Source organism: Neophocaena asiaeorientalis, unplaced genomic scaffold, assembly GCF_003031525.2.
Source record: "Neophocaena asiaeorientalis asiaeorientalis breed wild unplaced genomic scaffold, Neophocaena_asiaeorientalis_V1.1 scaffold363, whole genome shotgun sequence".
Lineage (NCBI taxonomy): Eukaryota > Metazoa > Chordata > Mammalia > Artiodactyla > Phocoenidae > Neophocaena > Neophocaena asiaeorientalis.
Window position 1 is genome coordinate 1,637,690 of NW_020172006.1, and position 17,253 is coordinate 1,654,942.

The window sequence follows — 17,253 nt, forward strand, 5'->3', positions numbered from 1 at the left end:
ACTCCCCAGGAGTCCTTCTTAGGTCCCCACTCGGCCCCCTTACACATTTTCCTGGATCCAACTTCTGTGTGCTCATGGTTTCATCTACTGCTTGTTTCTTGATGGCTCACCTATCAAAAACCCCAGCCCTAACCTCTGTGTGAGCTTCAGATTTGCTTCTGAACTACAAATAGACATTTATTCTTGGGTGTTCTACTGAGGTGAGTCCGTTCCTTGCCCTTGCCAAGCATCTGAGTAAGAGACTCCTCTCTCCAGCATCCCTCAGACCCAGCAGAGGATGAATCCCTGCTGATTTCCCTCTTTAAATAGAACTGGGGATGTCATTCATTCTTCCCTTCCCTCATCCCTACCACATCGTCCCCTTAGGGCAGGAACTCTCTTGGCAGAGAAGTCATGAACATAGAAGGCACACAGTCTGTGCTGAACTGAACTGGGCTGACTTTTAAAGAAAGCTCTGTGTGCATGAGGTATCACTACATTGGAAGACATTCAAAATAAATTATCATAAATCCCTCCTTCTGGGATACGTTTCCCAAGTTCACAGACCCTGATCTGGGGAGCAGAGAACAGACAGCTGCCTTCTGCTGGCTCCTGTACACTTTTATGCCCCTGGGTCTTTGCACAAGCAGTTCTCTCACCCTGGCACACTCTCTCTCCCTTGCTGAGCTAATTCTCATCTTTAAGACTCAGTTCTTAAGTCTCGGCCTTCCCCCACCCAGGAGCACCTTCTCTATGCTTCCAGAGTACCCTGGGGGCATATTTCTGGTCTATCACAATGGAACTATTTTTTTGTCCCCTTAGTGGGCTGTGAGTGACCAATGGGCAGGGACTGTGCTCCACTCATCTCTGTGCTTCCAGCACAGGACCTGGCACAGAGCAGACCTCAGTAAAAACCTGTCCAATAGACGACACCACTGAACGCTTGGGAAAGAATGCATGGGCATATGGCTTGGGGTGCCAGCAGATGCACCCCACCCCAGCCTAACAAAATCTCCCGGACATCAGCTCTGAGGGGTGATAGTGTCAAAGCTTTCAACCCATCTGGAGACCACAGAATCAGTAAGTGCTGACTGCAGAGTGGGTATTGATCCAAGATTCCCCTTGGACCTTTGATTTCCCACTCTCTCCATCTATCACCCAATGAGGACAAAAAAACTCCACTCATAAAAATTCCAAACGCCCTGGATAGCAGTTTTCTAAATGTGGGTACCTGAGGCTGCTTCCCTGCCTCCCCTGCCATTCCATCAGGAGCCCTCAACGCCCACCCTCCTGGCCTCCTCCCACTCCCATCCACCCACATGTGGCCCTGGGGGTGAGCCACTTCCCCCTCAGAGAACCACAGCCAGAGCTGGACTCACCCTCCGTCAAAGGGGTTCTCCCCGGGGATGATGTGTGTGCTGTCCCTGCCCACGAGGAACTTGATCCGGTCGTAGAAGGAGTACAGGTTCTGCTGGGACACAGGGGCCTGTGTCTCCTGGATGATGTCCAGAGGGTCGGGGGAGCCCAGGCACAGCGGGCTGACGTGACAGAGGGGCTGGAGGCAGCAGTCGGGGTCCATGCAGTCCACCAAGCCATCTGCAGGGGTGACAGAGCATGACGTTTATATGGCTATGTTCAATCAGCATCGTTTGTCCACAGAGCCTTCCTTCATTCACTTCTCTATTTTCCATTCATTGGAAAACTTTATTAAGTGCCTGATAGAAGCCAAGGGCTTCGCTGGGTACCAAGTAGATTCAGGTGTGAGATCGGGTGGCCGCCTACTAGCTTAGCAGGAGAAGATAGACAAGTCAGTGGGCAGCGAGACGTGTTTTTCTGTTTTTTGTTTTTTTTCAGAGAGGGAGAAGGAATTATATATATGAAGGCCCAGAGTTGAGAGAACAACACACTGAACATTTGAGTTGCTAAATTCAAATGCTGGGCTCAGAAGGTGAGGGGAACAGCACAAGATCAGGCTGTGAGGTTGGCAGGAGCAAACAGCTGGGCCTCCTGGACCAGGTTAGGGAGTTTGCATTTCACCCTCTGGACAATGGGAGCTACTGAAAGGTGTTAAGCAAGAGGTGATTTTATCTGAAAGTCACTGCATTGCTGAAAGAGTGTCCCCTGTATCGTGGAGAGGGGACTGAAGGGGGCCCAAGGCAGAAGCTGGGGGCTGCATGGAGGCAGTGTTGCTGAGATTACACGGGAGGAAAATAATGGTTCCTGAGACTAGAGCAGTGACAGTGGAGACTGAGAGAAGAGGACGGTTTGGAGAGACGCTCAAGAGGTGAGACCTGGCGACTGACGGGCTTCGGGGGTAAGCAAGAGGCAGTGCTGGTGGAGGCGGTGAAACCCCCAGCATCTCTCCTGGCCTCGATGCAAATGTGTGGACACCCAGCTCTGCCTTCTGGGTGAGAGGGGATGGTTTCAGATCACCCGCCAAGCTGCCATTAGCAGAGAATTCTCTCTACCACATGGGTGGATTTCTTTAGGGCTGAAAATTACATTACAGCTCCCAGCTTCCCAAAGTGCAAAAAAGAAATTCCACCAGGCCACAACTTTTTGGTCTCATTATCCCAAAGCGCTTTTACAGGCACCCAATAGAGTAGCTTAAAATAGATGACAAACCCAGGGATTAGAGGATACTGCCCAAAGCGGGGGACAGGGAAAGCCAGTCTGTGTGCTCTGTAGGGAGAGAACAGTCGAAGCACATGTGTTCCTCTGTAGGCTGGAATTCTGCCTCTCCTGCTTACCAGCTGTGTGACTTTGGGCAAACTTCCTCACCACCCTGGGGGCATGGATCCTGCTCTGGTCATCTCTGTTGTATCCCCAGCACTTACTACAGGTGTTTAAAACATGACTGTTACATAAATAAATGAAAGAAAATTGAATGAATGAATTGACAAATGAATCAAGGGGATGAAACCAAAGGACAGACCATAAAAGGCAGAAGACCATTATCTTCATTCAATTCAATTAAACAGTGTGGTATGGTGGGAGGGTGGTGAGGCTCAGAGATTGTAGCTCAAGTCCCAGAACTGTGCCTAAGAATGACTCTGGGTGAGTTCCTGTGCTTCATCGCTCTGAGGCCCCGTCTCCTCAACACGGACATACTCCCTCACTTCTGTCTCCATGGGTTTACAATGCAGATGCTGCCCACCGGAATACTGCATATGCATTGGTTAGACTGGGTGCCCTACCCACACAGGCAGCACTCTTAAGCCTCCTTTCTGGCCTTGGGATGTTGTGGCCTCAGGCAAGCTACCTGACCTCCCCGAAGCCCAGTTTTTTTCTAATAAATTAGGGCCCCAAATCCCTTGTCTTTCTCTCCCAACTTCTGCATGGTATCCAAGACCTTTTATGCTATGCCCACCTTGAGGGCAGCACAGTGGTAAAGAGTATGGGCTCCAGAGCAGGACTGTCTGAGGCGAAATCCTGGCTCTGAAACTTACTACTGTGTGACCTTGGGCAGGTTACTTAAACTCTCTGGCCTCAGTTTCCCACATCTCTTACAAGTGGATTCTTTTTTTTAAATTTTTTTGCCCACACTGCGGGGCATGTGTGATCTCAGTTTCCCAACCAGGGATCAAAACTGCGCCCCCTGCAGTGGAAGCGTGAATTCTTAACCACTGGACTGCCAGGGAAGTTCCACAAGTGGATTCTAAGACTGTTACTTAAGTATTTTTTTACGTAAGTGAAAAACATAGTGTATGCCCCCCAATCTAGCAGAGAACCTGACACGTAGTAAGTACTTAATAAAGGTAGTTCCCTTCCCGACCCTGACCCTAGAACACGGCTCACCAAAGTGTAGGGCTGCATCCTGAGATGTGGAGGAAAGGGATTAGAGCTCCACTCCAGCTCTGTCCTGGGTCCTACCTTGTGGCTCCTGTCCCAGCTTCCACATATACCAGCTAACTGCCTCGCCAAGCACCTGTTTTCTCCTGCAGTCGGCGGGCTCCATCACACATTCTCGGGCTGCCCCTGTCAGACATTGCTTAAGCACATAATTACAGCCCAAGCTGAGGGTTATTTGCATTCTGCTATTGATGTTAGCATGACAGATTCAGCTGCTGCATCCATATCTGCAGAAATGCTCCATTATTCAATCCCGGCGGCGAGCAGGGACGCTGACCATTAAATCAGCTAGCACAATTGAAGGGCTGTGAAAAGTCATGGCTAATTTGAAATTTTATTAGCTCTTGCCTGCTCTTGTTTACCACCGAAGCGGTCCCTGGAAACCAGTCTTTTACTTCTTTATAAACACTCGGCTCTGTGGCACCTTGGAAGAACTGCTTCCTGTTCTCTGGTCCTGGTTGGAAGGATAGCCAGGAATGATTGCTAGTATTATTAACTTTTGTATTAAATGATGATGATGATAATCACAGCTGCCACCTACTGAGTGCCAGGCATTGTGCTAAAGGCTTTACAAGGAATGTTTTCAAGGAATGTGTCATTGGATCTTCCCAACTCTACGCAGCAGCCACTGTCGCCACCATCACTCCCGTTTCAGAGAGAACGAACCAGAGGTTCCAAGTGGTAAAGTGACTTGGTCAAGGTCACACAGTCAGTGACGAAGGTGACTTAGAATTTGAACTCAGTTCTTTCTGAAAAATAAAAGGTTCTCTGATCCTGAAGAGACTTTTAGGCACGATTTCTTGAGTGGGAAACATGAATCTACGAGTGTTGCTGAAATGCTACCCTTCTGTGCTCTTTCAGTGGCCTGGGTGACCTCCACCACTGCACTCATCTCCCCATATTGTAATGCTCATTTTCCCTGTCTCACTCCCCACACAATGAGCTCTTAGAGAAGAGAGGCTGCCCGTCTACACCTCCCTGTGTTGACGCTCCCCTATCATTCATTTGGCAAATATTTGCTGAGTCGTAAATGTGGGCTAAACCTCCACTAATAGAGACCATCATATTTAAATGAGATACATATTTTAAAAATGAGTAGGGCCCACAAAATTCTTATCAAAGTCTCAGTTTATGAGACCAGCTTCTGTGCAAACCCCTCTCTGTTATTTTCAAATGCAGCATTAGGGCAGCCTGCAGCAGGGCATATGGCTGCTCTATGGTAACAGAGACTCTTCCACGGTTTCAGTTTCTTAGGCATAGATGATAAGTTTTAGAAAAGCTGTAGTAAGAGGAAAAACTATGTTCTGAGGACAGAAAAGTAAATTTGGGGGTAGATTAGAAATTAGATTAGAAATACATCAATATACGGTTTTCGAGATTCTCTGGGTTTGGCTAGTTTGGAGACATTTAGATTTTCCAAGCACTTCTTATCTCACTTAATTGTATATTACACACACACTGGTTGACTTACAAAATGTTCATGTTTCCTGTATTTACTATTCCCATTGGGAGACCCTTGTTATCACAGGAGCAAAAACAAAACCCAAAAACCCGTCAGGAAAATAGGGAGGATTTTTCCTTTATTTCCTTCGAACTTTCAATAAAATCCTCCTACACCCTAAACTCAAGCTTTTGGGAAATTACATTTCCCCCACCCCCACCCCAAGATTTCCTTTCTCCTTGAACTTCTGAAGGCCTCCTCTCTCTCCTCACATGGTGAAAGTGAAGAGGGGCAGATGAAAGTGTCAGGATCCCGGAGGGCAGGAGGGGCAGCAATGCCACACCCGGCAGGCAGTGGCCTCTGGTGCCGCAGGGGGGTGGGAGAAGGAAACAGCCAGAAAAAAGGCAGAACAGAGATTAAAAAGAAAGACGAAGAAAAAGGAAGGAAGGGAAGAAGCAGAGAAAAAAAAAGAAAAAAGGGGCCAGGTCCCTGGGGCACTAAATGAATATTGCAGAGCAGTTCTTGTGCTTGTGACCCTTGAACATGAAGCCCTCTGGTGCTGAGATGCCGCACGGTGCGTGGAGTGCTGGCTTCTGCTAACATTTCCACATACGTCCTATGCTACCAACTTGAGAATGAGGGCCACACCATTTCCTGTTGCCTCCCTCCTCAGCACCCACCCTGCTGGTGGGTGTCAACTGACCTTGGAGAGGGGCAAGTGGAGAAAAAAAAAAGCCAGGCTAGAAGCCTGAAGGCAGGGTTCCGTCCCTGAGTCTGTCACTCTCTAGCCGTGAGACCTTGGGCACATCCCTTCCTATGTCTGAGATGCAATGTATTCACGTCAAACCAGGATAATAAGCTCTGGCAACCTCTCGGGATTGCTGAAAGTTTCCTGGGTCGTGAAGAGTAAATCCGTAATTCAACGAAAGAAGTCTTGGAGTCCTTCACCCTCTGCAGACGGTCGCTATGGCACAGGAATGAATGAAGTCCTCTGCCATCAATTGCGGTGCTGACTAGTGGTGGCCTCCTATTCGTGTTGTGACCTTAACAGATGCCAGGGAGTGGTGGGACTTTGGGTGACCATCTCCCCTGGTGGCTGGCCTGCTGGAACTTTCACAGGAAGTGACAGGCGGGCACGAGAGTTCTATCGTAGGTGGTGACTCAGCTGGCCTTTTCATCTTTACAAAAGAAGACACTGGGGTCAGGTTAGGTGATTTACCCAACGTCATACTGCTAGTGAAGTAGCAGAGTTGGGACTCTGGTCTCTTCTCTTTCTTCCAAACCAGGCACTAGTCCACAGTCTGCATCTCTTTCCCTATTAGTGCTTTGGACATCCTGGATCCCCAGCCCTGTCCCCCATCCACAGAAGGCAGAAAATGACTTATTTCTTATCCTAAATGCATAGCACATTGCCTTGTGCACAGTGAGCGTATTTGCTGAATGAATGAAAAAATGAATGAATTACGTGAGGATCCCAAATCGAACAGCTCCATCAGTTGGATGGGGCTCATCGAGGGCTGTGAGGCATGATGAAACCCCACCGCCACCACGGGAAGAGCTCGTTCCTCTCTTTAGAAAGGAGGCACAGGGGACAGGTCTGCTCTGTTCCTTCAGTGTCTGTCACATGGCTGGCAGGCCCTGCGCTAGGCACTGGATAGACAAGAAGAAAATAGAGTCATGTCTCCAGAGGATTTGGTGTGGTGGGTCAGATAGAGATGACCGTGTGCTGGGAAAGAAGGAAGCAGAGGGGGCTGTGGAAGTCCAAAGGGGGGAACCCAACGTGGGCTGAGGGCTGGAATATTTCCTGGAAGATGGAATGTTTAAACTGAGACTAGAAGGAGGACAAGAATAAGCCAATAGGAGAGCAGAGCTGGGGGCAGGTTTGGGAAATTTGCGGACTAGCAAACTCTTTGCATCAGAGTTGTTTGCATGGTTCCTTAACCTGATGGTCCCATGGACAGTATCTAACAAGCCCATCCAGCTCTCGGCACGCTTAACTCCTCCACGGGCTCGATAGCCCATCAGCTGGCCTCATCTCACAGTTGCCTGCAGTCTGGCCACAGAAGTGTTTTGCAGCCGGCTGTGAGCACAGCATCTGGGGAGGCCCCAGGGGGTGGTGGGTGGAATGTGCCTCCCTGTCTGTACACATCTGGGAGAAGTTTTTGTCATTTGCTAGGATAAATTCTGTGCCTTCTTTGAAAAGGCTTGCAAAATCTTTATCTCCTCCTCGGAACCCAGGATATTTAAAGGTCAATTTTGCTCTTGTCTCTTATCACAAGAAATGTGGTTTAGAGATAGTCTGAAGTGCGGCCAAATTCTTTGGCTTTATGTGAACTCTCCATGCCAACAATGGGAGATGGGGAGGAGAAGGGAGGACAGAGAGCTCTGTTCTTGGTTTTACTGATATTTCCCCTTCCAGGTTGCATCTATCAGTTATCTGAATTGCAATCCATGATTGTTTTTTTTATGGGACCAACAGTGCCTAAAGAGTAACACACCTTGAAGCTGCTTAAAGATCCTTTATCAAAAGGGGTCTGGTTGCTTAAATTCCAGGGGGCTTTTTCTCTTGGCTTCTTCTTTTTAAACACAGGTTCCATCCTCATCCTAGCTTTCCCACTGATCCGCTGGATGACTTTGGGAAAATCACGTCAGCTCAGTGACCCCCGGTTTCCCTGCCTGTAAACATCTGCCCTGCAAGTGTGTTGTGAGGGGCTGGAGGTTATGGACACAGAGTGTCCAGTGCAGGGCCTGCCCCTTAGAGATGCTCTCTAAACGGTGGCTGTTGTCTTCCTTTATGTACATTTGAATTTTTTTCCTTCTAGCAATAAGCGTGCAATAGTTTGGAATACAAAATTTAACTAAGACATGAAAAAGGTCAAAATACATTATATGGAGAAACAGTAGAATCATAAGTACAAAAAGTAGAGGATAAAATTATATAGAGAACATAATTCCAAGTTTTAAAAATAATCATTTGTATGTGAATATATATTTTATAATAAACATCATGTTTCTGTGATTACAGGTGGAAAGGAGCGGGAGAAAGATCTGACATGTGCAGGGGATGAACTGAGGCTTAAGAGAAATTGAATAACTCGCTGAGGGTCATGCAGCCAGCAAATGGGGGAGCAAGGATTTGAATCCAGACAATCTCGGTACAGATCCTGTACTTTTAATCACTGCGGTATGTTGCTTCTCAGGTGCTTTAGATACATCACCTGTAATCCTCATAGCAACCCTGCAAGGTAGGCCTTACTATTCTTATTTTACAGTCACACAGCATCTTCGGGCCACAGTTTCTCCATCTCTGAAATGGGCATGAATGCCCCCATCAGTGGGTCAGCGTGCAACGCATGAGAAGGTGCACGTGACAGTACTTCACAGAGGGCTTCCTAAAGGGCACTACGTGCAAAGGGAACAGCTTCTTCGTCAAATGGGCCACACAGAGGAATTCGCATTTTGTGGTGAGGCCGGGCCTCTGCTGCCTGGTTGCTCCCCCTTAGCAACCAGGGCTCGGGGTGAATCTGGAGGCAGGCTAGGTTGACTGGGAAGCCCTGACAGAGGATTAGGAGACTGGGAGTAACTAAGTCGTATCCAGGATCTATTCCCCGCTTTAAAAATGTAGACAACGACCACAAGTGAAAACAGAAACAAACCAATGAAGCTAAACCCAACTCAGGCATATTGTGTAACTTTTTTTTTTTGGTCTCAGTTTAAAAACACTGCAACAACATGCTTAACGAAGCTTGAAGTTCCAGTTTAATTTGTAAAGGATTGCCTTCCGCCTAGCAAATTGGGAAAGAAGAGAAACCAGAAGTTCTCAGATAACTTGAAAAGCCACGGTCAGGGTTACGACAGAGCCGTGAGTCCGAAGTCTGGGCACGCTGAAAAGCTCTCATGTGGCCAGACCTCACAGACCATGCAGTTTCTGTCACTCGCCAGCTGTGTGACCTGGGCAAAATACTTCCCCTTACTAAGTCCTAGCTTCCGCATCATAAGAAAAGAGTAAGAAGGGGATGAGAATACCACACACCTCCCAGTGTTGCTGGATGGGTACACAACTGCTTTGCAAACGGTAAAATGACGTATGAGTTATCATTGTCACCCTCTGGTCTGCTCTGTGGTACCGCTGTAGCCTAGTTAAATTCGAGTAAGTACTCACACTACATGTCTAGGAGGAGGATAAAGCACCAGGAGGAGGTGGTCCCTAAGACCACACAGAATATGGCCCAAGACTCTTGGGTCCTAGTCCAGCTGTGTTAATGACTTTCTGTGTGACTTCCATGTATATGATGTCACATCCCCTCTCTGGGCCCCAGTTTCCCGGTCTGTAATGTGCAGGGGAGTAAAGGAGGGAGCTGTAGTCTGTTCTCTGTCTCCTCCAGGCCTGTTATTCACATTAACCTCTGCTAATCCCTTCTCCAAGCCCCTGAGTCACATCAGCCAAAAACCATCTCTCAGCGAGACACTAACATTTTTTTCCCCTCCACCCTGACTTATTTATCTGGGATTATGCTGTGTCCCACATCATGGCTGAAATAAAGGCATCTGTTTCATTCTATCTCCATTAGATTTGGTTGTTTGGATGACAATTTCTTCCAAATAACTGTGAGCTTCCTGAGGGAGACAGACAGGGTCACGTTCATCGGTCTCGATAACCTCTTAGAAAGGAGTGTGGTACCCGGTAGACAGCAGGAGCCTAGCAAATGTGTGCTTGACTGAACTGCAAACAGCCAAGCGCTGACTCTGGCTCACCCCTGTGCTGCTGTGCACAGCCTGCCCCGCTTCTCCCTCCACTAAAACTGTCCCTGTTTGGCCAAGACCCAGAGGGGCCAGTGAGGACAGTCTTGCCCCCTCCAGCACTTGGGGACAGTCTAACCCTTACGGTTGTTTCATCTGTGCCACCCTGCCAAGTGGGGACCCTCTGCCCCTTCCTCTTGGCTCCCCCAATGGGTAGAGAGCCCACCAAACTGAGAGGGTCCTGAGGTGAGACATTCCCTCATTTCTCAGCTGAGAACCAAAGGCCAAGCTCCCTCAACAGTCCGGTCTCCCCAGCTAGCTGTCTTCCCCACCGTGATGATCCATGGGATGTCTTCCTGGCTGGACTGGAAGCCCCATGGAACAGGGGCTACATCACAGTACCCAGGAGGGTACCCAGGCATTTGATAATATCAGCTGAATGAGTGGGTGCTCCTTTATTACAGCAATTATCCCACTACATTGCAACCGGTGCTGTTTCTCTCTCCAGGCTGCGAACTTCACAAAGGCAGGGACTGTGCCTTATTTGTCTCTGAAGCCCCAAGACCCAGGATAGGGCCCAATGCAGAGGAGACATTCAGTTAATGTTTGCTGAGTGAGTGAATGAACTCAAGTTACAGTAGTACTATTGTATGGCATTCGTAAAAACTATGTAAAAGCTCATTCCAGCCCATAACATGCTCCATAAACGGAAGAGGTATATTCTCCTACACTTGGGGATTTTCTGATCGTTCTTTTCTACTTCGCGCTGGTTCATCCCCACGGTGGCTGGAGAAGGCTCTGTTCCCCTGGGGTCGGGATCAGCCCTGTTTCCTATGATGAGAAGCTCTTTCTCCCACCAAAGCTGTGGGGCTTTTGGCTCCTGTGTGCCCACACTCCCTGTCAGCACTGGGGAGTCCCAGCACTGGGAGGGCTGCCTCTGAAGGATGGTGAACAGAGGGTACACTGGCATTGTGTTTCATGGGAGGGGGTAAATGAACCCTGTTTTGTAACTTATTCTGGTATGTGTGTTACGGGGGAGTGCACCCTCTCCCCACATTTCTCAGGGACATTCAGTTCTTTTAATGCCCAGATAGTCAACAGCTTTGGCCAAGACCCTGGATCCCTGAGAAGGGAATGACTTCATGGTACGGCTCCTCTCCCTTTCTTTTCTAACTATAGGAATGTCATTGCTAGTCATGGAATTGCGTCTACATAGGCAAAGTGAAGCGGGGGAGTTAGGCAGATAATTTAGGCTGACATCTCTTCCCTATGAAGAGTCAGTACGATTGTACTTTATCTTGCCTGAAGACAGGGCTACTTGGTGCCCTTCCCTGCTTTGCCCATGATGTTTTCTCCCTCCTTTCCAAGAAACGCCTGCCTGCCCAAGCTTCACCTTCTTGATGAATGTTTTCCTACTCTCACAACAGCTAATACAGAAGTCTGCAAGTGCCCTTATCACTGTCTGTTAGCCCTTAACTTTGGTCTCCCTCCCTCATTTGAGCTCCTGGCGTGTGGGGACCGGACTTACTCATCTCTGTGCCTGGTCTAGGGCCTGGCTCCATAACAGGAACCCTGGATATTTATGGAGCACAGAATGAATGAGCTCCACAAATCTCAGACTGATTAAGGGACATTTCAGCCCTGTGAGTTCTCAAGAGGAGAGCAGGGACCCACTGCCTCTGCCTGGCTACCATGACCCAACCCCACGAGCTCCTTGTCGACAAGTACCCCACGGGGCCCAGGACTGGGTGCATCAGGCCCGACCGCCTCCTGGATTCAGGCATTAGACCGAAGGACTGAAAGCTGGCTCAGACAAAGACCGGTGGCCTGAAACAGCCCAAGGCTGCTGGAGCCAACTCAAGGCAAATGAACCAGAGTAATCACAAGAGCACACACTTGGCCTTTTAATCCTTCTGGTGCTTTGAGATCGCAGAATCACGCTAAGTAGAAGGTTCCCAAAGGCTGGGATGCTGAGTTTCTGGCCTGTTGACTTCCTACTCTATGCAGTGTATCAGAAAGTCCCTTGGTATAAATATGAGGGAGCTGCATAACACATCTGGACTAGGCCAACCGCCAGGCCATCATTATAAAGGAAGGATGGACTGTTTTGATCTTTTTTTTTTTTTTTTTTCATATCTCCATCTTTTTCTTCTCCTAGTAACCCCTTGAGATTGGTAGTCAGGAGGGGTCAACCCATCTTCCAAGTGGAAAAGCAAAGCGCATTGTGTTTGTATTTATACAAGTCCCACACAACAGAAAGACAAAGGCTAATTCTAGGACTAATATAAAGACTGGAAGGGCTCTTATGATCCAATGGCCCCATTTTATAAATAGGGAGTGTGAGGCCCACTGACATCGAGTAGCTTGCTTAAGGACACACAGAGCACCAAAGACAGAATTGGGATTAGAACCCTGGACTCTTCACTCTCAGCTAATAAAAGTTCCACGAGACTAGGCCTCCCTTCCTTAGGGTTTTGACCGCCCAGCACTTGAAAAAAACCCAACAGCAAAGACAAATTCCACTACAAACCCACAGGGACAGAAGGTGTGGAGGCAAAGGTGGCCCCCAGCATGCTTGGTGAGGGTTACCACCAGAATCAGGGGAGAAGGGACCTTGACAAAGGTAACTCAACCTCCCGCCCCTGGAGAAGCATCCTTTCTGCCACTTTCTGTGGTACAGAATTGGGTGGCCTCTTCTTGTCCACTTGCAATGGCGGTATCTCGTAACGTTGCCAGGCAACTCATTCCATTAATGAATTATTAGAAAATTCCTTCTTCCATATGCCTTCTCCTCTGCACTTGCTCTCAGAGGAGGGTAACTACTTTTGTTTGCACCAGCTAATTTTAATGAATTCAAATGGAACAACCAGTGATACGCACTCATTCCTTAGATGACGTGTGCCATTTTATGCCTACCCTGCAGGCCCCCTTGACTGGACAGCTGGTGTGTTGGTGGCCTGTTATCTCAGTAACGCCCAACCTCCACTCTGTGCTTCCCACAGCCCTGGAGATGCACAGCACCCATGGGTGCCAGAGCCCTACCTCCATCGTTGTCTTTGCCGTCACCACAGGCAGTTTCCATGGACGTGTCGCAGCCAGCTCCTCTCCAGCCCAGCTGGCAGACGCAGTGCCACCCATTCAGGTCCAAGGTACATCTGCCATTGCCATTGCACAAGCCGGGGCAACCCTCTGCAAGGCAAAGCACACGGAATCAAGGTATGATCATCCACAGCCACCTGGTCACATACACGCACACTCTGCCTGTCAACTCACAAAAGGCTTTCACATTCATCAGCGCATCGATGCCCGCAGCACCCGGGGAGGCCTATCATTAGAACGGCCACTTTACCTCGAAGGCAACTGAGACTCAGAGGTGGAAGGCCTCACTAAGGATGCACAGTGATCAGGATTCTAGAGCAGGAGTCACTGGATGTGGGCTTGTCCAAATTTGATCACTGGAGCTTTTAGGCTGCTCCTGGCTCCTTGCTCGCTCTTGCCTGTTTTTCCTGTCTCTGGTGGCTGTGTGGCACAAGGGAATCATCTCCCTATTTACTCCTCTTGTCCCCTCAGCACTTCTGGGTCTCATTCTAAAAGGCTGTACTTTTCTCAGGCCTTGTTACTAGGTTCATTGTACTGAACCTTAGGTTTCTCATTTATTTTGTCCCGTTTTCTCCTAAACAACTGTCTTTGCTTTCAGGAAGAGTCCTGGAGTCTTTTTTTCCCCATCTTATCTACAGCGAGTAAAGGGAACCCGGACGACTGCCACGAGAGACACTAAGTAGGGCTGTCTGTGATTGCCACTGCAGGTTTGGGCAGGCTTCCCTTCCCTAATTTTCTTCATCTGTACATCTGTCTGCCTGTCTGTCATTTATTAAGCACCTTCTCTGGGCTAGCACTGGAGGTAAAGAGATGAGTAAGACTTAGTTCTTATTCTTGAGGAGCATGTAGCCTATCAAAGGAGACAGGTTTGTATAAGCAAAATATTTCACTGCTAAGTACCCTGAGGGAGATGTACAAAATATGGTGGGAACCAAATACAGGAGTGGCCATCTGCCTGAGAGGGCTGTGGGTGATTCAATCAAGGAGGGTCAGGCAATATTTAGACTCTTCCTTAGGTCTGCTTTGACTATATCATTAAGGTGGGGAGTTACTATTCAAGTAGATTTGCAGGTTTTTGTTGACCACCTTTTCAAACCCTTCTCTCTCTGAGTCTGTAGCTTAGAAATCTAGGCCTGAGAATCTGTGAAGTTACATGGTTTACTCCAGCTTCTGTGTTGCTGCTTGGCTTTCATTCAAGTCCTCCTTTTAACAAATCTGCCAATTCTTTTCTCAGAGGGGCTATTCAAAATATTACCTCCCTGGGATGTCTTCTCTGGCCCTTGCTCAGTCTCAGGGAAAGGTATGGAAGTGAAAGCACTCTGCCATCTATAAAACTTGTTTTATTACTAAGAGCAGCAACTACAGCTGCAAACTAAATTTTCTATCATGAAATAACTGAAAACCGACCCATTATTCTTAAATGGGACAAGTGTGGATGTGGCTGTCTGATATAAGACCTAGGCCAAGGTAGGTACTCACTAAACAGCCGATCAAATAGAATCTAAAGCTGTAGTGTTTCAAGGCCTTCTGGTAGTTGACTGTTCTTACAAAGTAAAAGAAAAGAACATGTTCATTTATACTTCAGATGTTCAATACAGATGTTCAATACCAATCCATCAATCTGGCCACTGTGGTCCATTCAAAGGAAGAAACATTTACGGAGTGTGTACTCTGAGCCTAGGAGGGATTCCTGCGGAAGTTTTGAAGCAAATGTAGATAATAGGGTCACAGCAGAAGCCTGCTGGGAAAGGTGGGAAGCCAGCAGCATGGCCACCCCAAAAGTGATCGAGAAAGCAGTTGGAAAGCAGAGGAGCAGTGCTGTGACGTGCAGGTGACTGCCCAGGCGTTCTGGCTCAGTAGCTAACATCAGCCGCCCCTCCTGATCTAAGCAAATACAGACTCCCTCTTTTTCCAATTAATCCCATTTAAGTTTTGTCCATCCAGCTGAGACTTTAAATTAAGCCTCCTATGTATTTGAGATCCGTTTTGGAGGAAGTAGAGTCCAATCGTTAAGAATGGTAGTGGACTGCTTTCTCTTGCTCCAAGATGTAGCCTCTTGTAAGATGCAAATAACATCTCTTATCTAAGAGCACACGCTTGGGAGCCACATCAAAGGCTGGCTCTGCCACACAGTGGCTTTAGGACACCCAGGCACCTTATTTAATTTCTCTGAGCCTCAGTCTACTTATAAAATGGGGTTGTTGGGAGGATTAAATAAGATAATGTATGCATGATGCACAAAGCCTGACATACAGCTTGAACACAGTATCTGAATCTTCTACTCACCTTGACCTTCTCTCAAGTTTAGTAGAGGGACTATAATATCATAAGTTGTATCCCTAACCTCAGGTAGGGGTCATAGAAAGGCAAAATAGAAAACTGAGGCGGTTATCTAGATCAGAGTTGGCAAGCTTTTCCGGTAAAGGTCCAGATAATAAATATTTTAGGCTTGTGAGCCATATGGTCTCTGCTGCAATTACCCAACACTGCCACTGTAGCTTGAAAGGAGCTACGTACAATTTATAAATGAATGGGCATGGCTGTGTTCCAATAAAACTTTATTTACAAAAACAAGTGATGAGCCAGATTTGGTCTGTGTGCTGTAGACGCCAAACCCTGGTTTAGATGCTTCAGGACAGTGATGACAATGCCAGTTGCCATATACTGAAGGTCTCCTATGGCTTGCCACTGTGCTAGACGTTCTACATATATTATTTCCAAACTAAGTAACTTTTGGTTATATTTTCCAGATCCTTATTTCCTAGGGCAGTGCCAATTTCACACCCTTTAATCCTAAATTTTTAATACAAACCATGGGTTATAATACAGTATGGACTTTGTACCTAGACAGACCTCAGTTTAAATCCCAGCACCACCATTTTACTTACTATCTGTGTGATGACTGGCAAATTATTTAACTCTCTAAGCCTCAGTTTTCTCATCTGTAAAATGGAGGTAATATGTAATTCAAAGAGTTGTTAAGAAGATTAACGGGATAACGTATATCAATTATTTGGCACAGTGGGTAACACTGGTAGGCATTTAACAAATGACAACTGCTATTATTATTATTGGGTTTATTTTGTTTTAACATTGTATAACTTCACTAAGAAACTCACAAACCAGAAAATAACCCTTTGCCAATCCAAACTGTGTCAATGTTTGGGTCAAAAGCTGTGGTCCCCATAAATATAAACCTTGCCAGAGGGAGCTGAGACAAACCCAATGACGTGGTCATGGGGCCAACACGCAGCTCAGCAGGAAGCAGCGAGATGGGTTCAGGGTCACGAGTGTCACACCAGGCCCACCGTTTCATGCTTTCCTGGCACCCTTTCCCCCTGAGAGCAACTGTCCCGAGCATACTCAAATTATTAATTTTGCAATAGTTTACTGCCTTACTCCCTCCACTAGAATGTAAACTTGCCATAAAGTTGCCATACTTGCCACAAAGGCAACCTTGGACCTAATCCAGTGCCTTGCATGGAGCCAGTACTCGGTATGTATTTGTTGAAATGAATCAATGAATGAGGTGGAGACCTAGGTCCTGCCTGACTAAGTTGTGGGATCTTGGGAAACTGATTTTTCCTCTTTTGGCCTCAATTTCCTCATCTGTGAAATGAAGGTTTGGATGAGATGCTCTGTTAGGTCCCTCCAGTACAGCCACCCAATAGAGAAGGTCAAAACAACTTCAAATTTGATGACTTTGTTCTTAATTTCAACAAACTTTACTTAACACCTACTGGACACCAGGCATGTGTTAATTCTGGGGTATACAGAGCTGAGATATAGCCTCTGCCCTCAATATTTTTATACTCTATTTATTGACACCCTTTGTTCCAGGGCAATTTAAAACGGACCTTATAATCTCAAACAATACTTCTCAAAGTGAATTCTTTGAACTACTAGTTCTATGAGGTCCTCAAATACAAACTTCTGTAAGTCTGGAAAACAATATATCCTATATTCTTATCCTAGAAAGTCACACTAAATATGAATACACTAAAGGCTCTGGGAAGTCTTATAATAAAGAAACCTGCTTATTTGAGTATCCGAACGCTTTCCTCAGAACTATTCCTCCCCTACCCACAACCATTTACAATAATGCAGAATATTCCATTCCACAAAACCCTCTGTGGGAAGCT

The 17,253-nt window shown here is 47.2% G+C and overlaps 1 protein-coding gene across 1 annotated transcript in view; it reads right to left on the reverse strand.

Annotated features, from left to right (window-relative positions):
- TENM4 (teneurin transmembrane protein 4) overlaps nt 1-17,253 on the reverse strand; it is a 383,303-nt gene that overhangs the window by 89,654 nt on the left and 276,396 nt on the right. The window contains exons 14-15 of the mRNA XM_024749719.1: nt 13,055-13,201; nt 1,359-1,575 (exon numbers count right to left, since the gene is read on the reverse strand). Of these exons, the coding sequence (XP_024605487.1) occupies nt 1,359-1,575; nt 13,055-13,201 (364 nt within the window). The remainder of the gene's footprint in view (nt 1-1,358; nt 1,576-13,054; nt 13,202-17,253) is intronic.